Source organism: Eubalaena glacialis, chromosome 12 (assembly GCF_028564815.1).
Source record: "Eubalaena glacialis isolate mEubGla1 chromosome 12, mEubGla1.1.hap2.+ XY, whole genome shotgun sequence".
Lineage (NCBI taxonomy): Eukaryota > Metazoa > Chordata > Mammalia > Artiodactyla > Balaenidae > Eubalaena > Eubalaena glacialis.
In genome coordinates this window covers 67,636,091-67,660,399 of record NC_083727.1, presented here as the reverse complement: position 1 = coordinate 67,660,399, position 24,309 = coordinate 67,636,091, and the positions used below count along the sequence as shown (strand labels likewise).

The 24,309-nt window shown below is 35.3% G+C and overlaps 1 protein-coding gene across 4 annotated transcripts in view; it reads right to left on the bottom strand.

Annotated features, from left to right (window-relative positions):
• The window catches only part of MAP3K7 (mitogen-activated protein kinase kinase kinase 7), a 66,715-nt gene that overhangs the window by 16,135 nt on the left and 26,271 nt on the right, over window positions 1-24,309 (bottom strand). For 2 of the 4 annotated variants that reach the window (XM_061207691.1, XM_061207689.1), the window contains exons 7-13: window positions 23,033-23,161; window positions 20,661-20,791; window positions 19,002-19,083; window positions 16,181-16,311; window positions 15,398-15,527; window positions 12,718-12,798; window positions 1,173-1,237 (exon numbers count right to left, since the gene is read on the bottom strand). In XM_061207691.1, the coding sequence (XP_061063674.1) occupies window positions 1,173-1,237; window positions 12,718-12,798; window positions 15,398-15,527; window positions 16,181-16,311; window positions 19,002-19,083; window positions 20,661-20,791; window positions 23,033-23,161 (749 nt within the window). The remainder of the gene's footprint in view (window positions 1-1,172; window positions 1,238-12,717; window positions 12,799-15,397; window positions 15,528-16,180; window positions 16,312-19,001; window positions 19,084-20,660; window positions 20,792-23,032; window positions 23,162-24,309) is intronic. The other 2 variants (XM_061207692.1, XM_061207690.1) reach the window with 1 other exon arrangement.

The following is a 24,309-nucleotide window of genomic DNA, read 5'->3' as shown; positions in this document are numbered from 1 at the left end:
GTATATATGTATTTGATTGTGTGTATGGGTATTGCGAGAAATAAAAATATTTCCAGATATAAATGAAGATCAAGGCTATCATTTAAATATCTCAAGTGGTTTTGTTAGTTAAGTTACCTGATGGCTAGAAAAGGTTTTCAAATTTTTATTAATGACTACAAAGAATCTCTAAAATTTCAAGTATGTTATAAAAATGAAATAATAATAAAACACCTTTTAGATGAAAAGTACTAATACATTTTACCAGAAATTAAATCCCATTGTTTATAACATATAATCCTATAATTTTTCATGAATATGGACCATATGTGGTATTTTTATTACTTCAGATGCATGCTATAGTCTTAAAATTTATTTATTTCAGCAAAACTGAAAGCAACAACAAAACCTCATAACTAGTTTTCAATTCATTTTAAGAATGTGATATAAATTATATATGTTAAGTCTATATTGACCTGAGTAACAGAAAAAGCAATGACTGCTACTTTTATATACTTGGTTGGTTAAAACTCTGCACTCGTCAGAAATGGCTTAAATTATAGCACTGTCTGGGTCATCTACAAAGAGGTAAGGGGCGTTTAGAAGAACATCCAGAAATATAAAGATGAAGAATAAAAACCTGAACAACTGGGATAGAAGACTTTCTAGAGTTTATCCATCTGCTTAGTAAATACTGTCCTAAGGATGTTACACAAAAATATAAATCTAGGGGATATGACGAATTAAAAGATGTTAAGAGTCCACCAAGTATGTCAGTGCCTGTGATCCCGGAGGAGTTGACATCTTTTGGGGAGGTATTTATTCCCCTCATTAGTAAAAAGGAGATAATACTAATGATTCATTTTAGAGAACAATGTTAATGACAAATTGTTAAATTACAAAATTGAATACTTCCTTATTAAAGCATATATAAAAACCATGTAACACACATAGAGCACTATTGAATTAATCAACCTATTTTCACAAATTTTCCTTCAAGTTAAATCAATAATGGCATCTATACATTTTTTCCCTTAAGTATTTAAGTTCTGGTGATAACGAATTTCTCTATCATAATTTTAGGTCAACTCATAAAACTAATTTTGCAGAGTATATATATATAGTATAGTTAATTCTTGATTTCTGCCCATTACTATTCTTCAAAGACAGAGAATTCAAATATTAAGTCTTACCTGACCAGGTTCTGTTCCAGTAACAGTCAAGTCTTGGATGGATCTACGTCTTGGCTGCCCGTTGCCTTTTAAAAAATAAAAGAAGTAAAATACTGAAATCTACTTGAAGAGACAATATGGGTTTAACTGCTACAGGAGGAAGTTGGAATCTGTTGCTCCTTGGATCTACACAAAATGTTTGTGAGAAAAATAAGTGAGTTTATTGCCTAAAAAAAAAAGTGAAAGAAAGATGTAAGGAGAGGAAGAGAAACAGCTATAGTATTTTAACTCAAAAGTTGCTGGCCTACAACAAAGTATGTCCTGATACAATAACCACTCCTACTACACGAAGAGCTGCTGAATTCTCTTCTACCATCTTCTGTCATGTGTTTAAATAGATGAATGCTTGGGGGCTGGGGCTGATGACGGCATCTATTTCAAGGGCCTTACGTTACAGTTTCTACAGCAAGACAGCTAGCAGGTTGTAAGCCATGACTGACTTTAACCAACAGCAGTACCTGGTTTGATTCAGGTCCTGAAAGGATGCTTAGGCTTGAATTTATTACACTGAGTCACACTTACCTAATCCCATTAGTTTTTGTCAGAATCTAGTAATTTATTATTTGTGAACAACAACTCTTAATTTCCTAGTGGAGATGAATGACTCTCATTCCATTCCCAAATATACAGCTTGTTGAAATGGGCTAGTGTGTTAATCCTGCTTCAGGAACTTCTATGCTAAAAATAATTTAATTAAAAATCAGTTTATGAAAGAACTCTACAAATGTAAGTCTTCAGTAAAATGGAATGAATTAAACAACAGCTTCACTCAGCACTTTTACTTGGGAATAGGGCTGTTTATACAGTATCTTCTAAGATGAGAGATCAGCTGTCTAAAAGGAAACACCAAAATATTATGAGTAACAGCTGACAAAAAAGTCAAAATTCTTTTGACTCTGAAAGCTATATTATGTAATTTCTCAACTAGTGGGCAGCACTCAGATCTTGTACTCGAATAGTTGTGGCCTGATTAGCAGACAGAATTCATTCTTAAAATTTTGTATTTCCATAACCTTCAGTATCTTATTTTAAACCAATCAGCAATATAATTTAGCATCTTAATCAAGGTGACCCTATTGTTCTGCACATAAACTAAAAGGACCTTACAACAGAAGAATAATGTTTAATGCAATAATACGTGTAGTGAACAGAAAAACTCAAATTTACAGCCACCTTGAAAGTATAACTTTTCTATTTAAAGCTATGTCTTAGAATTCTTTGCATAATCTTAACTCAAATTTACTTCGAGTTTCATTTTATTCCAAGCTCCAACTTTCAATTAAATTTGACATAACAACAAACTGCACATTTACTGAATCAGGCACATTACGATATTTCTGTGAAAACTTTTAATTATCCCTGTTTCCTGGGGACAAAAAGGATCCCTACCACCATGACTAATAAGCAATTTCAGGCACATTTCATTCGACACAATCATTCTAAAATTAGCTTAGATGAGACAGGCTTGTAAAAGTGTCTGGAATTCTCTTTTCAGATTAGCAACATTTGTGAATCTCGGGAACCACCCAGCACACGTGTCTAAAAATCAGTACATCACCATTGCAATAACAACAAAAACAAGCTCCAATCTAGGTGAGGGAAGGAGGAAAGGGGAATAAAAGCTTTTAAGTAGGGTAAAGGAGAGCTGACAGTTAACAAATGCCATAAAATGAGAAATCTTCAAGCTACAATATGAGTCAAAGCAAGCAATACTAGGTAATGCATTTTCATTAGCATAACCACGGCAGAAACCATCTGGCAAACAGTTCAGACAAAGCAAAAAAGGACTGCAATCAACAAATACTTGTTGCTCCAATATTAAGTTTTAAGTCATAATTTAGAAATATGAATGTAAAAAACATCAAGCTCCTATTATCGCAAATGAAAATTACTGGGTGTGTGCTCAGTAAATTTAGATTGATTTTGAATTTTTTGGTAACTAAACACTAATTTAGAAACTCACTAACTTTACACTTTTTCAGGGTTCTTTGATATGTGCATAACTATATTACACATGGCAGTATAAAGGAAAAAAGAAGTAGAAATGAGGGACAATATGATGTTAACAGATGCTTAATCAAGGAATATGAAACCTGTAAATGATGTCCTAAGTATTTTATTCTGTAATGAATTCTGGAACTTTCACGACTTCGGGTAGGGAACAAATGATATTTTTAAGAATAACTTTTCTAAGTAAGAGCAACAAAAGAAATACACTATATCCCTAAGCCCCTCCCCCAACCAACAGGGTGGTTGGAATGGCAGCTGATAGGTTGATCATTTCTACCACATTAAAACAAAATCCATCTCTTCAAAAAGCTGCTCTTTTTAAGTACAACTGATTTCCTGAGCTGGTATTTGAAAGTCATCACAGAGTCCCTCCAGAGACTGCTGGATCAGGTCCCAGAGACTAATTCTTGAGGTTTTTCTTAGCGGTTTCCTTACCTTAACTACTTACATTTTCCTATGTTCCAACTTCCTGAAGACTCTCTTCATGTAAAAATCAACACATTTTCCTGGAGACATCTCTTAAACAAAATGTTGGAAATTCTGATATTCATAAGTTTTGAATATTAAAAATTATGGGACACTAACCTTATGTGTAAAATACACAAGATTTAAAAAATTCACACAGCACTATACACTGCAGGATTATACTAATGCTTCATGGTAAACTGAATATGTAATTTAAAAATATATGTTAACTGTCACTGCAGAAATACAAAGGATCATGGGAGATTACTACAAGCAACTATATGCCAATAAAATGGACAACCTGGAAGAAATGGACAAATTCTCAGAAAAGCACAACCTTCCGAGACTGAACCAGGAAGAAATAGAAAATATAAACAGACCAATCACAAGCACTGAAATTGAAACTGTGATTAAAAATCTTCCAGCAAACAAAAGCCCAGGACCAGATGGCTTCACAGGCGAATTCTATCAAACATTTAGAGAAGGGCTAACACCTATCCTTCTATAACTCTTCCAAATTATAGCAGAGAGAGGAACACTCCCAAATTCATTGTGAGGCCACCATCACCCTGATACCAAAACCAGACAAAGATGGCACAAAAAAAGAAAATTACAGACCAATATCGCCGATGAACATAGATGCAAAAATCCTCAACAAAATACTAGCAAACAGAAGCCAACAGCACATTAAAAGGATCATACACCATGATCAAGTGGGATTTATCCCAGGAATGCAAGGATTATTCAATATACGCAAATCAATGTGACACACCATATTAACAAATTAAAGGATAAAAACCACATAATAGTCTCAATAGATGCAGAAAAACCTTTTGACAAAATTCAACACCCATTTATGATAAAAACTCTCCAGAAAGTAAGCATAGAGGGAACCTACCTCAACATAATAAAGGTCATATATGACAAACCCACAGCCAACAGCATTCTCAATGGTGAAAAACTGAAACCGTTTCCACTAAGATCAGGAACAAGACAAGGTTGCCCACTCTCACCACTATTATTCAACATAGTTTTGGAAGTTTTAGCCACAGCAATCAGAGAAGAAAAAGAAATAAAAGAAGTAAAACTGTCACTGTTTGCAGATGACATGATACTATACATAGAGAATCCTAAAGATGCTACCAGAAAACCACCAGAGCTAATCAACGAATTTGGTAAAGTAGCAGGATACAAAATTAATGCACAGAAATCTCTTGCATTCCTATATACTAATGATGAAAAATCTGAAAGAGAAATTAAGGAAACACTCCCATTTACCATTGCAACAAAAAGAATAAAATACCTAGGAATAAACCTACCTAAGGAGACAAAAGACCTGTATGCAGAAAACTATAAGACACTGATGAAAGAAATTAAAGATGATACAAACAGATGCAGAGATATACCATGTTCTTCGACTGGAAGAATCAACATTGTGAAAATGACTCTACTACCCAAAGCAATCTACAGAGTCAATGCAATCCCTATCAAACTACCAATGGCATTTTGCACAGAACTAGAACAAAAAATTTCACAATTTGTATGGAAACACAAAAGACCCCGAATAGCCAAAGCAATCTTGAGAAAGAAAAATGGAGCTGGAGGAATCAGGCTCCCAGACTTCAGACTATACTACAAAGCTACAGTTATCAAGATAGTATGGTACTGGCACAAAAACAGAAATACAGATCAATGGAACAGGATAGAAAGCCCAGAGATACACCCATGCACATATGGTCACCCTATCTTTGATAAAGGAGGCAAGAATACACAATGGAGAAAAGACAGTCTCTTCAATAAGTGGTGCTGGGAAAACTGGACAGCTACATGTAAAAGAATGAAATTAGAACACTTCCTAACACCATACACAAAAATAAACTCAAAATGGATTAAAGACCTAAATGTAAGGCCAGATACTATAAAACTCTTAGAGGAAAACATAGGAGGAACACTGTTTGACATAAATCACAGCAAGATCCTTTTTGACCCACCTCCTAGAGAAATGGAAATAAAAACAGAAATAAACAAATGGGACCTAATGAAACTTAAGAGCTTTTGCGCAGCAAAGGAAACCATAAACAAGACGAAAAGACAACCCTCAGAATGGGAGAAAATACTTGCAAACGAAGCAAGTGACAAAGGATTAATCTCCAAAATACACAAGCAGCTCATGCAGCTCAATATCAAAAAAACAAACAACCCAATCCAAAAATGGCCAGAAGACCTAAACAGACATTTCTCCAAAGAAGATATACAGACTGCCAATGAACACATGAAAGGACGCTCAACATCACTAATCATTAGAGAAATGCAAATCAAAAGTACAACGAGGTGTCATCTCACACCGGTCAGAACGGCCATCATCAAAAAAATCTACAAACAATAAATGCTGGAGAGGGTGTGGAGAAAAGGGAACCCTCTTGCACTGTTGGTGGGAATGTAAATTGATACAGCCACCATGGAGAACAGTATAGAGGTTCCTTAAGAAACTAAAAATAGAACTACCATATGAGGGGGAAAACTGTGGTGGGGTGGGGATGGTGGTGTGCTGAATTGGACGATTGGGATTGACATGTATACACTGATTTGTATAAAACTGATGACTAATAAGAACCTGCAGTATAAAAAAACAAACAAACAAAACAACTAATACTAAACTTTCATTGGGTTATCCGTATGGAAATATGTTAATATAAATGTTTCAGACATTACGTGAAATTTCTAAAAATCTTATATGTTCTGGTATAATGTTATAAGTCATAATTCTAGTTATTACTTTAAAATGTATATCTCAGAAAAAACTAAATTTCCTTGTCAATTGCACTATTATGAACTTTCATCAAGTCTTTAACTGTGGTCATTTTTAAGTCTTTTGTCAGTTACAGACAGTTCTGGGTGTACTCTGATGCTTTTGCAAATATCTTCCTATAAAAGGGTTTCATCTTCAAGGAATTCATAGAAAAGACTCTGACAAGTACAGGCTTCTGGTAACTGACTGTACTGCTGAACTGAATGAATAAGCATTTTCAGAATTCTAATGAAAAACTGATGAACTCATAAAAGTGCTAACAAAAGATCAAGATGAAAAAAAAAATTAATTACATGGGACTGAGTGAACTGATGAGGATGATTATAATTTTTGTGACTTTCTGTTTGAATTAAAAAAAAAAATTCCACAAGGACTCAGAGGCAAAGAATATAGAAATCAATTTTCACTGCAAAGTAAAGGAGCTGTTACAGTGGAGGATTACTGGACTGAATGTCAATATTATGACATAGTATGAGTGTGTTTCGTGTTTGGTAATTGCAATCATTGTTGCTTTTGTTGTGGTCAAAAAAAAAAAAAAAAAAAAGAACTACTATATGACCCAAAAATCCCACTACTGGGCGTATACCCTGAGAAAACCATAATTCAAAAAGAGTCATGTATCACAATGTTCATTGCAGCCCTATTTACAATAGCCAGGACATGGAAGCAACCTAAGTGTCCATCGACAGATGAATGGATAAAGAAGATGTGGCACATATATACAATGGAATATTACTCAGCCATAAAAAGAAACGAAATTGAGTTATTTGTAGTGAGGTGGATGGACCTAGAGTCTGTCATACAGAGTGAAGTAAGTCAGAAAGAGAAAAACAAATGCTGTATGCTAACACATATATATGGAATCTAAAAAAAAAAAAAAAGACTGAAGAACCTAGGGGCAGGACAGGAATAAAGACGCAAACATAGAGAATGGACTTGAGGACATGGGGAGGAGGAAGGGTAAGCTGGGACGAAGTGAGTCACAAGAGGGAGGGGATATGGGGTATATGTACACATATAACTGATTCAGTTTGTTATAAACCAGAAACTAACACGACATTGTAAAGCAATTATACTCCAATAAAGATGTTAAAAAAAAAAATATATATATATATAAAAGTTGGCACAAGTTTCATATTCCTTTACTAGTTTCAACAATTCTGGCTGGTTTCTTTTTTTTTTTTTAAAGATTTTTTTGATGTGGACCATTTATAAAGTCTTTATTGAATTTGTTACAGTACTGCTTATGTTTTTTTTTTTTTTATGTTTTGGTTTTTTGGCTGCGAGGCATGTGGGATCTTAGCTTCCCGACCAGAGATCGAACCTGCACCCCCTGCATTGGAAGGCCAAGTCTTAACCACTGGACCGCCAGGGAAGTACCCGGCTGGTTTCTTAGAATAAAGCCTCCTTTAGGGTGGGGTTTTTTTCCCCCCTACCAAAGGAAAGCAATTATTATTGATGAGTTTTGCTTTCTAATAAACCTACTTTATTAGGTTAGAGTTCAATTATTTAGATAAAAAAAAAAGTGATCTTGGTAGACCACAATATGGTGCAAAGAGACTACCTAAATATTCACTGTAAGGTTAGATGCACTTCCTTATTTAATTAGCCACAAATATGGAATTCTGCCGAAGGTGAGGTGGCTACTCTTGGCAGAAGTAGGTATAGTATATCTCAGTAGAGCTCTCCTTGGGCCTCAGTGTACCTAAATAAAGGTTTACAGCTGTTAATGACACTGTGCAAGGTAGGAACTTGAAGATCTAGAAAAGCTCAGTTCTTTCTATCTCATGCTCTCTTCATATTGGCGCTGCACTATTTAAAAAGGGGAAGAACTGCACTAATAATTTACGTACATACAGTTATAGGAATGTTTACAAACAGTATCTACTGGTTCTTGAACCAAATACAGTATTAGAAGGTTATATTTCCGTCCTGATGGAAAAAGCAAAGTGGTGCCCAGGTGTCTCTGCACAGTGTCTCGGCCTCCAGCTGCCCAGCATTCTACAAGGTCCTCACCACTCCCCTCCACCCCCGGCGCCCCCATCTAAATTACCTAAGATATTTGAAACTTCTGAAGGAGGAAAACAACACATAGGTATTAGAAAGCTAACTACCCATTTACTTTCTGTTAAATATTATGTTTGGCCCTTGGCCCTTTCCATATTCTATTTATTCTACTTAACTATATATTAACATTTACTTTTGGAAAATACCCAATATACGATAGAGCTAAATGTACCTGACTGAAATTAAAAGTGAATGAATAGTCATTAAAATTTTCTCAGTTAAGAGATCTAAATGCAGCTGAAATCATAAGGATTCGTAAAGTTTCTTTTCAGCTTCAAGAATATTATAAACAAGAAATATCAATTAAATTTAGGGACCTGGGCAAAAATATTTTATATATATTAACAAGATTGACTCAAAACATTTGCATATTCAATCTTCTTTATCAAATCCTTAAGAACAGTACGTAAGACAGTACGTAATGCTCTTTGGTCAAAGCATTCTAAAATCCAAGTAAAAGAACCGAATAAACAAAAATCCATGTTCTTATTAAAGTCTTAAAGGAAAAAAAAAATAGAAACATTTAAAGCAATCCAATAGTATGCCACCCATTCTCTTTTCTTCAAATAAAAGTAATACAAATTAAAATGTACTGGTTGAAAAAGAGAAAGGATTATGCTTTTAAAACTCCAAGTTTTAATGGAAAACATTTAAGAAAGCCTATTTCCTTTTCTGGAAGTCTTATAATGTTCAATAAACAAATGGATTAGAAAACTAGATCAAATGGTTTAAATTCTGGGCAAGAGACTTCTACATTTACATTAACTTTGCTTAGGTAGCACACCGTTAGTGGGCAGGATCTTCTTCACAAATGAAGAGTTAGCAAAATGTCATACTCTATTGGTAATTTGCTCATAAGTATGTGTCTTGCTTGGTAAAAAGGAGCCAGATCGATCTATAGCCACTCTCTGTGGGCAGGGGAAAGTGGAAAGAAGGTTTATCCATACCAAAGTTTGCCAATACCTCTTTAGAGCCAGGGCCAAGGTAGAAGGGGTACAAAAAATTGTGTAGTCTGATCCATAGGAAGTCCTGAGGTATTAAAGGTTCATTTTTGCACAACCTGAGAGACTGTTAAATTGATGAATATTGGTGTTAGCTGTAAGTTACCTGTTCTTCCTCATTTGTTGGTGACAGAGTATATAATAGTGTTGAAAAGCAGGCAAAACACAAGATTTAAATTTGCTGACCTATGACTAGGTTAGGCATTTTAGTCATTATGAAGATGTATTAAAAAAAAATCTTTAGAGTAATAGTGTGTATTTAAAAACTTTTAAAACTTGGTAAGGTTTTAAAAAATGCAAGAAACAACAAACACTTCAGAAAAGATACATTTGTACACTGCCAATAAATACACATAAAAATTTATGTGATGCTTAAATGAGCACTCCTATTAAAAAGAGGCCGTTTATTCCAAGAGGTACATTAGACAGTATACTGCACTTGGCCAAAGGAAAATATTATTGAAACTACTTATCCATAACAGATAAGATAAAGAGTACAGCTATATTTAAAAAAATGCTTACAAATGGGATCCAATGCTAATTAATGCCAGTTTGGATATATCAAGAAGTATCTGGTAATATAACCACAGAGCTTGTAGGGAAACCAACCTCGAGGAAAAAAATCCTAGAAGGTATTAAAAAATTGGGGGAATTAAATTTCATCCTCCTTTACAATTAAAATGGCCATGTAAGACATTTGAGATATTCCCAAAGCACGGGTTATATCTTTATGTTTAACTTAAAAATATAACCTAAGAACAAATTAATGTTTAGCTTTTACGTCCAATTGTTTCAACTCCAGTGCTTGCATCCTTTTATTAAAGGAAGTGAAACTGATTAGGTTAATGTTTGAATATCTGGGAAAAAACCCAACAAGAATATTTAATAAAATGTATTACCGAATAATATTTCCATTTGAACAGCATTGTTACTCTGGCAATTAAGAGCAGAATTAAGCTTTCCTGACTCCGTAAGTATCCAATGTCATAAAAAAGCGTCTCCTGGCTGAAGAGCTCACTTAAATTTAATACGAACCCTAATGAAGTGCAAGGCAGAATTATTCTAACTTCTCTGACTCAAACAAAACAAGAGAACACTGATGTAATTTGGCATCAGAAGATCTAGGATGGGATCCTGGCTGTGTGACTCTGGGAAAACCATTCAACATCATCAGATCTAAGATTTTCATCTGTAAAATGGCTATAATTTTATCTGATAACCTAGTTATAAGACTTACAAAGGTTAATTAAGATGATGTGCTTTAAACTACTTTATAGGCCACACAGTACATCTAACCAGGGTTTCTCAACCTTGGCACTGCTGACACTTCCGGCTGGATAATTCTTGGCTGTGGGAAGCTGCCCGGGACATTGCAGAACGTGTAGCAGCATCCCTGGCTTCTGTCCACCATATGCCAGTAGCACCTATTAGTTCTGACAATCAAAAATGTTTCCAGATGTTGCCAAATGTCCCCTGGGGGGCAAATTCACCCTGGAGGAGAACCAATGAGACTATTATTCTTTCTCCTCTTCTCTCTCCTTATCTTGTACACCATTGGCTATTTCACCCACTATGTGTGGGTGTATCTGTTCTTAATGCTTACCCATAAGACCCAGATTAAGATTATTGTGCCATTTGCCTAAATTCTCCTGATTCCCTCAAACGTTTAAGATAATCACAGCTCAGCAGTATGTATGTTTAAATGTTGCCACTTCTTCAGTCAGAATATTATTCCCTTACACTTGGGACCTTTCAGTGTAGAGGTAAAATGATCCTAAGTATTTTGCTAATTTTGAAAGCAGCTCATGACTCAATAAATAAAATTACTATGTGAAGAATGGGTTAATGGTATTCTCTGAACGGCAACAGTGAAAATGTTGTAAAATAAACCACTTTGATAACTAGAATAAAAGTTAATTACTCTATAAATAAAATGGTTTTGTATAGACAAAATGGCCCCTAAGAATTGTATAACTTATATTTTACACATATCTGTTATATACAAATTTTACATGTATCATAGTTCCTAGCTGCTGGAGCTCAGTAATAGTTTGTTCATTTATGTAATAAGCACATATTTATTAAACACAGTGTGTGAGGCACTGAGCCAGATACTGCTGGTGCCATCAATAATAAATCACAAAGGCATGGCCTCTATCCTCAGGTTTCAGTTTACTGGAGGAGAAAAGAACTACTAGGCATTCATATATAATCCAATACTATGCTAAAAGCACAATCACAGGCAAAGGACAGTGTGCTGGAGCATTCACCTAACTACGCCCATGATTGTGTGGGGAAAACTATATTTCCCTGTCAAAATTTCAGGGGAAGAGGTGGAGGAAAACCTAAAGCAGAAGGGTAAATAAATGATGATTTTGATAACATATATTAACCAATACTGAAGGTCACATATGCCATTTAAGTTTCTATTGAAAATGGTGATTTAGATGCATCTGTGAAATGATCACCATAAGAAATAAAAGCAATTTGCCAATATGAGACACGGAGATACCATGTGTGAGTTAGGTATAAAAACACGTAATTTGCAAGAAGATTCTCCTGATAATACACAGGAATCAGAACTGACCATAATTCTTTGGCAGGATACCAAACAAAACAGCAAATCTCATTTAGTTTTACTTCATTTCTGTTTTCTAGGTTAAGGCAAAACGGTATTTAGCAACTCTTTTCTCAACTTCATATTTCACTTGCTCCCAACAGAAAGAGGCTGGGATAGAACGCCTAGAGGGAGCCCCAAAGTAGTAACGAAGGAAGGAAAGGAGCGAAGGACAACAAATATTTTTAAAGGATTGTTTCCTCTTTCTGCTGGGTGCAAAAAAGGTCTGGGTTCAGCTCTTCCGCTCACTTAAAAGATGAGAGGAACTTGGTAGAATTCTCGACTGGTATTCTCCCTTCCGTGAAAACGTTCACTTTACCTTCTATTTTATCCTCAGTTTTGGAGATGTGAGGTTTCCTGCCAAGCCCACTTCAGTGGACATAAACGTATACAGTTTTTAATCTGTCTCCCTAATGACTGCATGCAAGGTATCTATTTTCACGTTCCATCAAATTGGAGCAAAAAGCATTTTTTAAGTACCAGGGATCATTATTCCAGTTCCACAGCTATTAGACCGACTCAGGTGGTCTATGATACCTGATATGACGATCTCAGGGTCATCCAGAATGTTGCCAAATGAAGCAGTTTTACGGTGGCCCCGTTTAGGCTTGGAAAAGGCTGCAAAAACACATATATACAGTATACATGCAAACAACTACAAATAGTAATAGAAAACGATGAACAAAAACAGAATACTTTTCAAATAGTTATGTTAATAACACTTCATGCAGAATGGCATGCAGAACTATCTAACTTTTCATCCATGCTTAGAAAAGGCATGATTAAGGAGCAAACAACTACCAATACAAGATGTTTCACATACTGGCTTTAATTAGCAGGAAAAAAAAATAGGGCCGAGACAAACAAAGCTGCAGGGTACTGAGAAAGCTAGATTTCAAACATGTTCATAGAAATAATCTACCTAAGTGAAACCACTGAAGTGCAACGGAGGGTCTAGGATGAAACTGGGAAGGAAAAGAGGAGTTAAAAAGAAATAAGCTGCCATATTTGTTTTAAATGAACAAACACAGGAATGTATGTCCAATTAGGTGTTTCTTGAAGTGTGCTATAAAGTAAAATTCAGTGATTAAATGATAATTACTGAATCAAAGTATGAAATGTTTATGCTTTTATAATTATAAATATTTAAACATACTTCTGGTAAACTAAATATTTATTGTAGTTTCCAAAGTTTAGGATATATTCCTGCTAAACTTGAAAAGTACTGAAAGGCTGGAAAATATGAACCTTTCAAAGTAAGACAGTTCACCAACGGATGTTCAACCATCTGTTTTACATTTAGGCAGAGAAAGGATAGGGTAATTCAAATGTGTGTGGTTATCTTTAATCTAGTGAAATACCACTTCTGTAAAGAATACTCATAAACCAGTACCTGACTAAAAAATTGACACGAGAAGATATAAAATTACTGTTATTACATTACAGAGCATTTCCTGTTTTAGGGTAGCAACCACTATTTGGCAGGTCTAACTTGAATGATATTCCTGAAATGAAAAAGGCTGCCGAAGTGTAAGCATGTGTTCCTGTGTACACTGTTCATTGGACACTACGCTGCGACACCCCGACTCCACACAGAAACGCTTGTGACTCATGGAGGCCAGGAAAGCTCGACAGTGGCTAGTGACCTCCATTCAACTTGATCGTTTCTAAAGACCCATCTGTGTGGCAGAGACTCCTGGTCACCAGCTCAACAGAACCCCAACTTTATTCAGGACAGCAATGCTCCTAGATAAAAGATTGCAGATCCTTCCTTCCCATGGAGCCACAGGGCTCTTCCTTCCCATCTGACCCTATCACTATGGCCAATGACATCTATGTGGGAGTTGTTAGGAGGGACTTCTAGGAAAGCTCCTTAAAAAAGCCTGGGCATGTGCCCTTCCCCTAATTCTTGCTTCCTGATGCCAGGACTGTGGATGTGATGATTGGAACTGTAATAGCCATTATGGAGTACAAAGTAACCTTCAGGATGAAAGCCACACAATAGGGATTATGACACAGAGAGACAGAAGAAACCCAGTTACCTAATGATCATGGAGCCTACCTCCAGATTTGTTTGTGTGTGAAAAATAAAGCTTATATGTTAGACACTGTTATTTTGGATATTCTGTAATATCTAACTGATTCTAATGCTAACTGATAAAATAAGTGATTAGTTGAAGACAAGTATAGTTAGGATGGTCCTCTGGACAACTTCTTTCTGAAAAGAGCTTCACACAAAATGAAAATATTCTATTTAGAAAAAAACCATAAAGACCTAAAAAAAAGAGAACAAAAACAAAAAACCAAACAAACAAAACCCAAAAACCTGGTTAGCTAAGTTAAAAAAAAAAAAATAGGCTAATACACTTGGAAATATACTTGTATACACATATGTAGTTAAAAGACTAGAGGTAAATACACAAAAACCTTGTGTTTATCTCTGAGTGGGACAATTATGGAAGACTGGTATTTTTATTTGTTTATATTTCCACATTTTCCACAATAGAAATGTATTTGTAATCAGTTCCTCTCCACCCCTGGGGGAATCAGAAAGAAAACAATTTAACCCAGCATTACTAAATGAACCTGGTTAGAAAAGGTTAGAAGTTTACTCAGGTAACAAAACATGTAATTATTTTTGTGCTGACCAGTCTTTCTGACAAAATGGAATATAAATGCTAGCTTTTTCAAGATCAAATAAAATTACCGTGATCTTTTATTTTACAATTAAAAGAATTAATCATAAACTTAGCTACTTTTTGCCACTGAAAGTAGGAGCAGCAGCAGATAGTAAGGCCAAATTATATTTGGATCTGGAGTACATTTTCCTGCTAATTTCAAAACAAAACATTTGCTATTACTTGAGTTCAGCACAAACTTCTAGTAGAATCACACTCAAAATCCTCCAAAACATCCTGGTTTTGGCAAAATTTCAATTTCTCACTTAGATTTTCAGCTTGTGCTTGAGCTGAATTACATTTGATAAAATCTGTAATTAGGAAGGTATATTTTATAATCCAAATAATTTTACAAATCATGCTTTCCTTATTTGGAATTTGAGACACTTTTTGCTAGAAGCAGAGGAAGTACATTGTAAACTAACTTCCTACTTTAAAAAAAATTTAGGACGCGCACAAATAAACCACTGACATTCCCACTACTGAAGCAATTGAAACTACCATTTTCACTCCTCTTTAGACTTTTATTTTCATTTTACCTGTGGTTGCAGCAATTCTGGCTTCTATTTCAGACATGTCAGCACTCATCCTCTTGCCCTCAGAGGCTGGGGGCAAGCTCTCCACACTGCTCCCACGAGAAGCTCCCAAGCTCAAACGTCCAGATTCGCTCTGTTAAAAATACAGGTCAATTTGAATTACTAAAGCTCTTTATATTTAAAAATCCTGGACAGCCTAGAAGGAGGAATATACCAACTGGGATTCTCAGGGGTTCTGTTCCGAAAGAAATAGAAAGTTTTCAGGGAGAGGGAGCTGTAAGGCTGAGGGAGAACAAGCTGCAGATCCTGGCCTTTAGGATAGGCTGGTCACTAGAGCTGGGAGTTAAATGCCCAAATATTGGTTAACCTAAATGCATCGGACAAGATGAATAAAATCACTCCTTAAAATGTTTTAAAACCAATAATAGCAAAAATATAATAAATCTGGATAATATGAAATGAGAGATCTAAAACAATTCCTGTAACTGGGAAAGGAATATGCACTTTACATTTGTAACCATCAACCGTTCAAGTTAGGGATTACTGTAAGGCGGGAGTTGCACAGGTGGCAAAGGCAGCAATCATCAGAAGGGGAAATGATTTGACTGGTAGTGAATTCTAGAAGAAAATCATTACACATCTCTACTCTTAAGGTTGCCTGTCTGTTTCAGGAACAAGATTCAGGACCTGTATAGTGGAAGATGACAAACAATTAACCTGTTAGTATAATGCTCATGACTACTGGTTAGGTTACCAAAAGATTTTACTTTTAGTAACAAAACAAACCTGTTGTTTTGCCTGGTTTTTCAACAATTTTGATTCTAAGCGTTTAATAGTATCATTTGTGGCAGGAACTTGCTCCATATTAGTGTCGCTTTTATTACTGGTATTTGTAGAAGCGATGTCCATGAATGAGCCTAGGAAAGCAGAAACATTTATGACTACAGGTTGGGAATAATATAAATGCTTCATTCAATAAGATGCAACTTAAATTCTTTTCTAAACTAGCAAGACATAAATAGAAATAAAATTGAAGACTTTTCAAGCTAATGAAGATATCCAAACAAACCCATTTTAAATGAAATTTAAGGATAGCACAAAAAGGGAACCAAAACGCCTAGTCTTCAAATAGTCAAGGATGACTTTAAGGTTCTTAGCCTGAGCTAGTAGAATGGAGTGGCTATGAATCAAGATGGGGAAGACCACAGGAGGAATGACTTTGAAGTGAGCTCAGTTAGGAAATGGTAATTTTGAGTTCCTAGTAGATATCAAGCAAGTAGTTGGATATATGAGTGTGGAGTTCAGGTCTGAGAAGGAGCAAAACTTTGGCAAATACATGGTATACAAAGCCATGACACTGGATGAGATTACCAAGGAAATGAATTTAGATAGATAAGCAAAGAGCCAAATAACTGAGCCCTGAGCACTCTCACGTTTATAGGTTGGGAAGATGAGGAATAAACAGCATAGGAAACCATGAGAACAAGTGACCAGAGACGTAAGATGAAACCCAGGCTGGTATGGTATCCTAGAGATCAACTCAAAGTGCTGAAAGAAGTAGAGAGTAATGAACTGTGTCAAAGGCTGCTGAGAATCAAAAAAGATGAGAACTGAAAAATCATTCATTTAGATTTTAGTAATGTGAAAATAACTGGTGACCTTGACAAGAGCAATTCTGGAGTAGTGGTATAATAAAAGACTGAATGGAGTGGGCACAAGAGAGAATGGAAAGAGAGAAGCTAGAGAAATACAAATACAGGCTACAGCAGTCCCCCCTTATCCTGGGGGGGATACATTCCAAGATCCCCAGTTGATGCCTGCAACCCTGGATAGTACTGAACCCTCATATACTGTGTTTTCTCTTATACATATATCTCTATGATAAAGTTTAATTTATAAATTAGGCACAGTAAGAGATTAACAACAGTAGCTAACAATAAAATAGAACAATTATAATATACCATAATAAAAGTTACATGAATGTGGTCTCTCAAATTGTACTACCTTATTGTACAAATTTAATACCTTTTCCATCTAACTAAGCACTTATCCTGCACCGTGGCTGTAACTTTTGCAGTTTGAGGTATAACAGCAAAACCAGCACAGATTTCTTTTTCCTTTGTCACAATTTCACAGATAGAAGTTCTTACTGCAGATCTTGGCAACCTCAGCATATGATTTTTTTTTTCTTTCCTTATTAAAGTTGAGAATTTTCACCTTTTCACTTAGAGGAGGCACTTTATGGCTTCTCTTTGGCATATCCGAATTGCAAGCATCACTACTCTTGTGCTTTGGGGCCATTATTAAATAAAATAAGGGTCCCTTGAACACAAGCACTGTGATACCTCGACAGTTGATCTGACAACCAAGAGGGCAGGATACACTGAACAAAGGGATGATTCACGTCCCAGGAGGGATGGAGCGAGATTTCATCATGCTACTCAAGATGTCTGCGACTTAAAACTTATGAATTATTTAGTTCTGGAATTTTCCATTTAATATTTCTGGACCACAGTTGACCAAGGGTAACTGAAATCACAGAAAGTGAAACCGTGGACAAGAGGGGACTACTGTATATATGCTCTGGGAATGATCCCAGTAGAAAGGCTAAAACTGATGATGCAAGAGATAGGGAAGAATTGCTAGGAAGAGCAGATGGGATCTGCTGCACAAAGGAGACAGGCTTGCCTTTGGCTAGGAGCACGGATAGTTCAGCCACAGGAACAGAAGAGAGTGCAGAGTAGAGGGACAGATACAGGCAGCGGGGAGAGTGGGCTGGGGGAGCTTTTTTTTAAAAAACATTTATTTATTTATTTGGCTGTGTCGGGTCTTAGTTGTGGCATGTGGGATCTTTTGTTGCTGTGCTCGGGCTTATCTCTAGTTGTGGCACGCAGGCTCAGTACCTGCGGCACGTGGGCTCTCTAGGTGTGGCGCTTGGGCTCTGGAGCGCGCAGGCTTAGTTGCCCCACGGCATGTGGGATCTTAGTTCCCCGACCAGGGAACGAACCCGCATCCCCTGCATTAGAAGGTGGATTCTTAACCACTGGACCACCAGGGAAGTCCCTCTACTATCTTTTTTGGTGACCACAAACTATGGAGCTGAGGAACTCCTGAACTAAAACACAGCTTTTTAAATAAGAGTCTCTGTAGATTGTTCTACAAAGACCAAAAAGTAGGGTGTTCACGATAAAGGAAATACACTGTTTTATATATATAGGTATGTATGTATGTATGTGTGTATGTGTGTGTATATATACATATGACATATATATATTTACAATATATATATATTTACAATAATTTCTGATACTATTTGATCTAGCAGTATCTAAGAACTATTTTTCAAATAAAGAATGACATTCACAGCAATATAATATCCAATCTTCTTATATATAACTGTGTAAGAATTTCAAGACTTGGAAACAGGTCTTCAGCAACTCTTTAATCTGGGTACCTGCATGAACAATGGTGCACCTGGAAATTCAAATTGCAGTCAATCTGCAATTAAAATGCAAGTGAGGACATCATTCATTGCTTCTTGATTATAATTTCATGGGACTAGAGACACAAAAATTTAGGCTATTACTGTTCTACTCTATCCATTTACCTGTACTGGTGGCAGAGTTGCTCTGTCCTTCATCTGAATACTGACACGGGTATTGTAACGGCTCATCTGCTCCTGGAAAGTACTATATATATAAAAAGTAAACAACAATTTAAACTTTCTTTAATACAAATTAAATCTTGCGAAAACTAACTTGAAAGGTACATTTGAATTACTTCCTTTTCGAGATTTGAATGTAGCAAAAATTGCTGCTTTATTTTCACTAAGGGATACACTGAATTTGTAAATACCGAAGGTTTTGATTTTACAAAGACAACAATGTGCTACTCTTCTGAATTTCAACTATTATCAATGCCATGTATCTACCTACATATCTATTTACACAGTCTAGATAGTCTTAAGAAAACTGCCAATATTCCTCCAGAGGAACATATGAAATACAGTAGTATCATTCCTCATAATTATATGAAACATTTATGTTCTCACAGCAGTGATGTAAACCTCCAAATTGTTGAAATGACTTAGTCTGACAACTGAAATGGTATGCCATAATTTGTTAGAACCAATATTTTAAATATCAAGGACAGATTATGAATGTCCCTCTATGAACTGGAGATAAAATACTGGATATATCTGTCGGATGAAAATTAGAATTTAGGGAGAAAAAGGAAAGTTTTCTTCTCAAATTACACAAAGCACATAAAAGCACAGTTAAAACGTGAACAATTTATGTAACCCGAAGTTTTAAGGTATCTGAGCTGTCTTCTTATGAATGTATCTTCAGGTCCTAGGATTCTATATATAGCTAGTATCCAAATATGCAGTTAAGCTTTAATCAGATTAGTTCAAGCTGGTTTGCCTAAGTTATTTTCAATAGAATGAAAAAACTAAATTTTTGGCCATTTAGGAAATTAATTGATATTTAAAGAGATTGAAAGATTCTTCTACTTAGCAAATTGTTCTGAAATTAGGCACTTTCATGAGTACATAAACTTTTTAAAGTCAAGGTACCACTTGATAGATTTGTTAGTGCACCAAAAACCAGAGGCCTAAAATTATTCAAATAATTCTAAAAGTGTTTGATTTATAGATTAGGAAATTCTAATAATCATTTAAAACGATCCTTCTAAATTCCAAAATTCTACAGAGCCTAGAAGAAAGTTTAACTTTTTAATGGCAAATGAAACGCTGAAAATATGCAATGAAAAACCAAAAGGTAAAAATCACTTAGATAAATGTGTCTGGGAATGCAACCTCTCTATTGCACTACATAAATGACTGCTTGATAAAGATCTCTACTAAAGAAAATTTAAAACTTAGCAAGTATTAGAGCCATAAAATACCTAAGTCCTGTAAAGGCTTTAGAGATCACCTAATTCAACTTCTCTCACATTACAGATAAGGCAACAGGCCCAGAAACAAACACATCTGTCCACTAAGTTAAGCAGAAGGAAAAAGCACATCCAGAAACCTAGTCTTGCCATCTTTCAATTATAAAGAACTAGTTCTTTTTTTTTTTTTTCCAAAATAACGTTTCCTCCTCTGATTATATCAGTAACGAACACCCATTCTAACGTGGAAAATACAGATAAGTATAAAGCAAAAAAAGAACAATACTGTCCCTTTACTTTAAAACCCCCTTATAAGTCAGTATATATAAAATTCCCTTAAACCCAAAGCCCCTCAAAAGAAGGATTATACCCGCATCAAGTGAGTCATTATTTTCACAATTTCCTCCATTGAAGGGCGCTGAGAAGGATCTTTAGACCAACAACGAGTCATCAGGCTCTCAATGGGCTTAGGTAAATTTTTGATCAGCGGTGGTCGAGTACCTACAATTGAACATTAGAGGAGGGGAGAAAAGAATGTATTTACTCAAAGAATGGTGTAAGTTTTTTAAAAATATGTATTTCTGAAGTGTTATTTATTTTACAGATCTTGTAATTTAAGATTTTTTTAGGAGGACTGAAAGTACCTTTTTTTTGTCCTTTGGATTAACATTATATTTTCATAAAGTAGAGGTTACACCTTTTGAGAAGCCAAATTAAAATTTTTATATACATTATGACTGAGAGTTAATAATATTTCATTTGCTATAAACACTCTTTTAACAAATAATAATGGCTTAATGTGTATTTTATTAAGAATAAAATGGTGGCTTGAGGTAATCTTATTTGAACTATATTTTCAGATTTATCGTTAACAATTTCAAATGTGTTTGAAAAATCATCTTCCATATGTCAAAAGTCATCAACTATGGTGTTATACTCACTGACCTCCAAATGGCTCTTTTGTGGGAGACAGGTCTTAGGGTTGCTGTGAATCAATCATTTCACAAGCTGAAAACTGCCAACTTTTGTGTAATTAACAAGACTGTAATATCATTAGTAAGGTCCCTAACTTAACGAAGGCCTCAAGTATAATGAAATCTTTGTAAATTTATCAATTAATAAGTTAGTTCTTTTATTCCTTACTTCATGGACATTCAATTATTTACTGACAATTGACAGAAAAAGAAAACAAACTGTCCTGGTCAATGCTCTAGCATTCTCTACAATGACAAGAAAGGTAGTACAATGAAAGGTAGTATAGAAAACTGGTAAACACACTTGAGATTACTCAGATGACTGCTTGACATGTCTAAGAATGATCAAAATAGTGAGGCAGATATTTATTTCTATCACATGTGGAACAGTGTGTTAAAAATGCCATTAATCAGAATAATTATAATCAAGTGATAGAAATTAAACAACAGAGAGTGATGTTAAAAGTTAGAAGAAGGTTAAGCGATTTCCCTTCATGAAAAGTTTATTTTCCCAAAGCAACTGGGAAGTAACTTGATTAATGAGGATGCATTCTAATATCATGAGTGGTCAGAAACATTGTAACTACAGGTATAAAAGGAATAGGAGGGATGAAAGGACATTGTGTCCATAAATCAATATAACTTAAAAATATGGGCATTTGAGCCAGAAAGATCTGGATTTAAATCCCAGCAACACCACTTACTAATCTTGTGACCTCGGGCAAGTTACTTAACCGCTCTAGGTCTCAGTTTCCTAATGTGTAAAATTGTAAAGTGAGGCAGTAATAGTACTCGCCTCATAAGAATGAATGAGAAGATAAAAAGAAAGACTATGTGAAGCACTTTGTGTTTTGCCTTTATGAATAGCTTAAGTAACAACCCTTATTACAGTAAGTCCCCTACATACGAACCTTCAAGTTGCGAACTTTCAAAGATATGAACATGCGTTCCATCAACGTCAGGCATGAGTGAAATTGCAGCTTACCCTCCATCGCCTACTGCTGACGATCCTTCAGCTCTACCATCTCCTACCTCCTCTCCCTCCTCCAGTCAGTAACTCTTCTTGCCTGTTCACTTGATGCCAGCCTCCGTATGCCAGCTGTTATACTGTACTACTGTACTTTTCAAGATACTGTACTATAAGGTTTAAAATGTTTTCTTTACTTTTTGTGTTTTTTATGTATTATTTGTGTGAAAAGTATTATAAACCTATTATAGTACAGTACTACATAGCCGACTGTGTTAGTTGGGTACCTAGGCTAACTTTGTTGGACTTATGAACAAATTGGACTTAAGAACGCGCTCTCAGAATGTAACTTGTTCGTATGTAGGGGACTTACTGTATTATGCTTTGTTTTCTCTCCTCAGTGAGACACTTGCTTCCTAAGGAGAAAAAGGCAATAGCTCCCTAATTATCTCAACCATGTGAGAGATTTTCTTAATTTAATCTTTAAATTTTATTTTTTCCAACAGAGTCCAGTCCAGTGCTTCTCTGTCCCCTCTAGAGAGCCAACCGAGGTAGTTGGCTCTGGCTGTCTACTGATGGCCTTTCCCTAATCAGCACAGCCAGCAGACCTTCTCAGCTTTGTGCAAAGCCAGGACTGCTCCCAGCCCTTGCCCGTTTTTAGAGTAGGGGGGTGGGCTGGAGACTGGTAATAAGAAATTGTATATTTTAATATTAGGGATAAATGGTCTTCTTTGGGGGAGAAACAATTTCCAAATAGGAATAAAATATATAAAATATATTGAAGAAAAAAATTTCACAAACCATTATGAACAGCCCACATGATACGGAAAGCTGGGCCACCAATTTCATCAAAGGGTTTCCGACGTGTTATCACTTCCCAGAGGATAATACCCCAGCTGAAAACGTCACATTTTTCACTGTAATTGCTACCTAGAAAAAAAAGGTAGTAAAATTTCAAGACCTTTTCCCACATGACTAACAGAAGCAACTGCTTTCATAAATTTTAAGAATGAGCATCATGTACAAAAACAAGAGAATGCCACATGTAGAGCTGAGAAATTACTCTTTCTGAAGACCTCAAGTCTTTGCAATAAATACATTTTTAAAATGAGTTAAGTATTAATAATGCACTAAAAAATCCACTTTAGAAGCTGGTCATTTTTTACCTTCTCATCAAGAAACACAGACCTTATCTTTTATTTATTTAGACTTATATTTTCTCTGGGGCAAAGTATAAAACATTTGTACACTCCTTTCTATAATTTCTTAATCTTAAATGTTCTTCTCCCATTCTCTTGATGGATAATACTACTATCAAAGCAGAAAAAATTTCTAATCTAGTGTTAAGATTTTCTTTTCAAAATATCTGGTGAGATAAAATTATTAATTTGCAAACTTAAAAATAAGTTGTAAGCAGGAAAAACTATGAATACAAATTTACAGTAAGCAGATTATGCAGCAAAATTTATATGATTACTAAGTTGGCTGGTGAATCAGCACAATTAAATAGCCAAACAAACAAACCCCCCAAACCCACGAACAACCCACTACAAGAGTGACCAATTATTACAGCAATAGCTATGCGTGTACTTTACAAAGGCACTAGGCAGTGCACTGTAAGAGTTACAATGACTTTACAATCTGATTTGGGCTACAGGTGCTGACATCTTTCAGAAATGAAGAAATCTACATAGCCTAACAGTCTGAGCTTTGTTGCTCTAAACAATTAACAGCAACTTTTATTTCTGGGTTCTTTTGTATAAACAAATCTTTCGGCTCTCCATACTACAGTAATAACTGTGTTATTTTAACTCAAAGAAAGGCACATGAAATAAACAAATAATTTTAAAACAATGCCAATTATATGCATTCTGTATACAAACTTGAAAACAGGCGGCATTATTTAATTTTATATAATTTAACACTTGCTTGTCCACTAACTTTTTAACTGAATTTTGTGGCAAAATAGCTCCACTCAAGTGACCAGCTGCATAGCAAATTTTTTTCTCTTGGTGGCTAAAAACAAAGAACAAAAAATTTTAAATTCATCAAAAGTAAAGAAGTCAAAATCAGAATCT